Source organism: Pristiophorus japonicus, unplaced genomic scaffold (assembly GCF_044704955.1).
Source record: "Pristiophorus japonicus isolate sPriJap1 unplaced genomic scaffold, sPriJap1.hap1 HAP1_SCAFFOLD_944, whole genome shotgun sequence".
NCBI lineage: Eukaryota > Metazoa > Chordata > Chondrichthyes > Pristiophoridae > Pristiophorus > Pristiophorus japonicus.
In genome coordinates, this window is record NW_027254873.1 from 87,501 (window position 1) to 90,000 (window position 2,500).

At 57.4% G+C, this 2,500-nt stretch overlaps 1 protein-coding gene across 1 annotated transcript in view; it reads right to left on the bottom strand.

The window, feature by feature from the left end:
* Positions 1-2,500, bottom strand: part of LOC139258364 (histone deacetylase 7-like) — a gene marked incomplete at its 3' end in the record, with an annotated part of 39,493 nt that overhangs the window by 16,205 nt on the left and 20,788 nt on the right. The window contains exon 2 of the mRNA XM_070874737.1: positions 1,365-1,585. Coding sequence (XP_070730838.1) covers positions 1,365-1,585 — 221 coding nt within the window. The remainder of the gene's footprint in view (positions 1-1,364; positions 1,586-2,500) is intronic.

Genomic DNA, 2,500 nt, shown 5'->3' on the forward strand with positions numbered 1-2,500 from the left:
TGAGAGAGTGGGGTTAGAGAGAACTCCCCAGATACAGGAGTGTGTGAGAGAGGGGGTTAGAGGGACCTCCTAGATACAGGAGTGTGAGAGAGAGTGGGGTTAGAGGGACCTCCCCAGATACAGGAGTGTGTGAGAGAGTGGGGTTAGAGGGACCTCCTAGATACAGGAGTGTGTGAGAGAGTGGGGTTAGAGGGACCTCCCCAGATACAGGAGTGTGTGAGAGAGTGGGGTTAGAGGGACGTCCCAGATACAGGAGTGTGTGAGAGAGTGGGGTTAGAGGGACGTCCTAGATACAGGAATGTGTGAGAGAGAGGGGGTTAGAGGGACCTCCCAGATACAGGAGTGTGTGAGAGAGTGGGGTTAGAGGGACCTCCCCAGATACAGGAGTGTGTGAGAGAGTGGGGTTAGAGGGACCTCCCAGATACAGGAGTGTGTGAGAGAGTGGGGTTAGAGGGACCTCCCAGATACAGGAATGTGTGCGAGAGTGGGGTTAGAGGGACCTCCCAGATACAGGAGTGTGTGAGAGAGTGGGGTTAGAGGGACCTCCCAGATACAGGAATGTGTGCGAGAGTGGGGTTAGAGGGACCTCCCAGATACAGGAGTGTGTGAGAGAGTGGGGTTAGAGGGACCTCCCCAGATACAGGAGTGTGTGAGAGAGTGGGGTTAGAGGGACGTCCCAGATACAGGAGTGTGTGCGAGAGTGGGGTTAGAGGGATCTCCCAGATACAGGAGTGTGTGAGAGAGTGGGGTTAGAGGGACCTCCCAGATACAGGAGTGTGTGAGAGAGTGGGGTTAGAGGGACCTCCCCAGATACAGGAGTGTGTGAGAGAGTGGGGTTAGAGGGACGTCCCAGATACAGGAGTGTGTGCGAGAGTGGGGTTAGAGGGACCTCCCAGATACAGGAGTGTGTGAGAGAGTGGGGTTAGAGGGACGTCCTAGATACAGGAATGTGTTGAGAGAGAGGGGGTTAGAGGGACCTCCCAGATACAGGAGTGTGTGAGAGAGTGGGGTTAGAGGGACCTCCCCAGATACAGGAGTGTGTGAGAGAGGGGGTTAGAGGGACCTCCCAGATACAGGAATGTGTGAGAGAGTGGGGTTAGAGGGACCTCCCCAGATACAGGAGTGTGTGAGAGAGGGGGTTAGAGGGACCTCCCCAGATACAGGAGTGTGTGAGAGAGTGGGGTTAGAGGGACCTCCCCAGATACAGGAGTGTGTGAGAGAGTGGGGTTAGAGGGACCTCCCCAGATACAGGAGTGTGTGAGAGAGTGGGGTTAGAGGGACCTCCCAGATACAGGAATGTGTGCGAGAGAGGGCACGCCCCACCCTCCAGTTGTGCGACCCTAGTTATACTGCCGGCTGCCTACTTTGATGTGCGCTCCAAACTGCCCGCTGCTAAACTGTTCCTGGCATTTCTGCAGGTGGGTGATTAATATCTGATGCTGTTGCTGTGACTGTCTCTGCTTCAGGGCGAAGAGGCGATGACCTTGCTCCTGGGTCATGGAGTCCGATGCACCCTTGGAGTATCTCTGGCCGATGCGAAGGTCCATGGGTACAGTCTGGCTCAACCGGTCAAACCTTGCAACAGCTGGAAGAGAGAGAGAGAGAGAGAGAGAGGGAAGAATTCATAGCATGGGAGAAAAGTTTTAAAAAGCCATTGCATTTATAGAGTGACTTTCCCGACACCTCCGGACATCCCAAAGAGCCTCACAGCCAACAAAGCACTTTATGGGAGTGCGGTCACTGTTGTAATGTGGGAAACGCCAATTTCCGCACAGCAAGCTCCCACACACAGCGATGTGATAATGACCCAGATCATCTCTTTTTTTTGTGATGTTGGTGGAGGGATAAATATAGGTCCCACGACACCGAGAACAACTGCCCCCGCTCTTCTGCCAAATAGTGGCACATGGGATCCCTCAGTACTGCCCCTCCGCCAGTGCGGCGCTCCCTCAGTACTGCCCCTCCGCCAGTGCGGCGCTCCCTCAGTACTGCCCCTCCGCCAGTGCGGCGCTCCCTCAGTACTGCCCCTCCGACAGTGCGGCGCTCCCTCAGTACTGCCCCTCCGACAGTGCGGCGCTCCCTCAGTACTGCCCCTCCGACAGTGCGGCGCTCCCTCAGTACTGCCCCTTCGGCAGTGCGGCACTCCCTCAGTACTGCCCCTCCGCCAGTGCGGCGCTCCCTCAGTACTGCCCCTCCGCCAGTGCGGCGCTCCCTCAGTACTGCCCCTCCGACAGTGCGGCGCTCCCTCAGTACTGCCCCTCCGACAGTGCGGCGCTCCCTCAGTACTGCCCCTCCGACAGTGCGGCGCTCCCTCAGTACCGCCCCTCCGACAGTGCGGCGCTCCCTCAGTACCGCCCCTCCGACAGTGCGGCGCTCCCTCAGTACTGCCACTCCGACACTCCCTCAGTACTGCCCCTCTGACAGTGCGGTGCTCCCTCATACAAAATAGAAACATAGAAAATAGGTGCAGGAGTAGGCCATTCAGCCCTTCGAGCCTGCA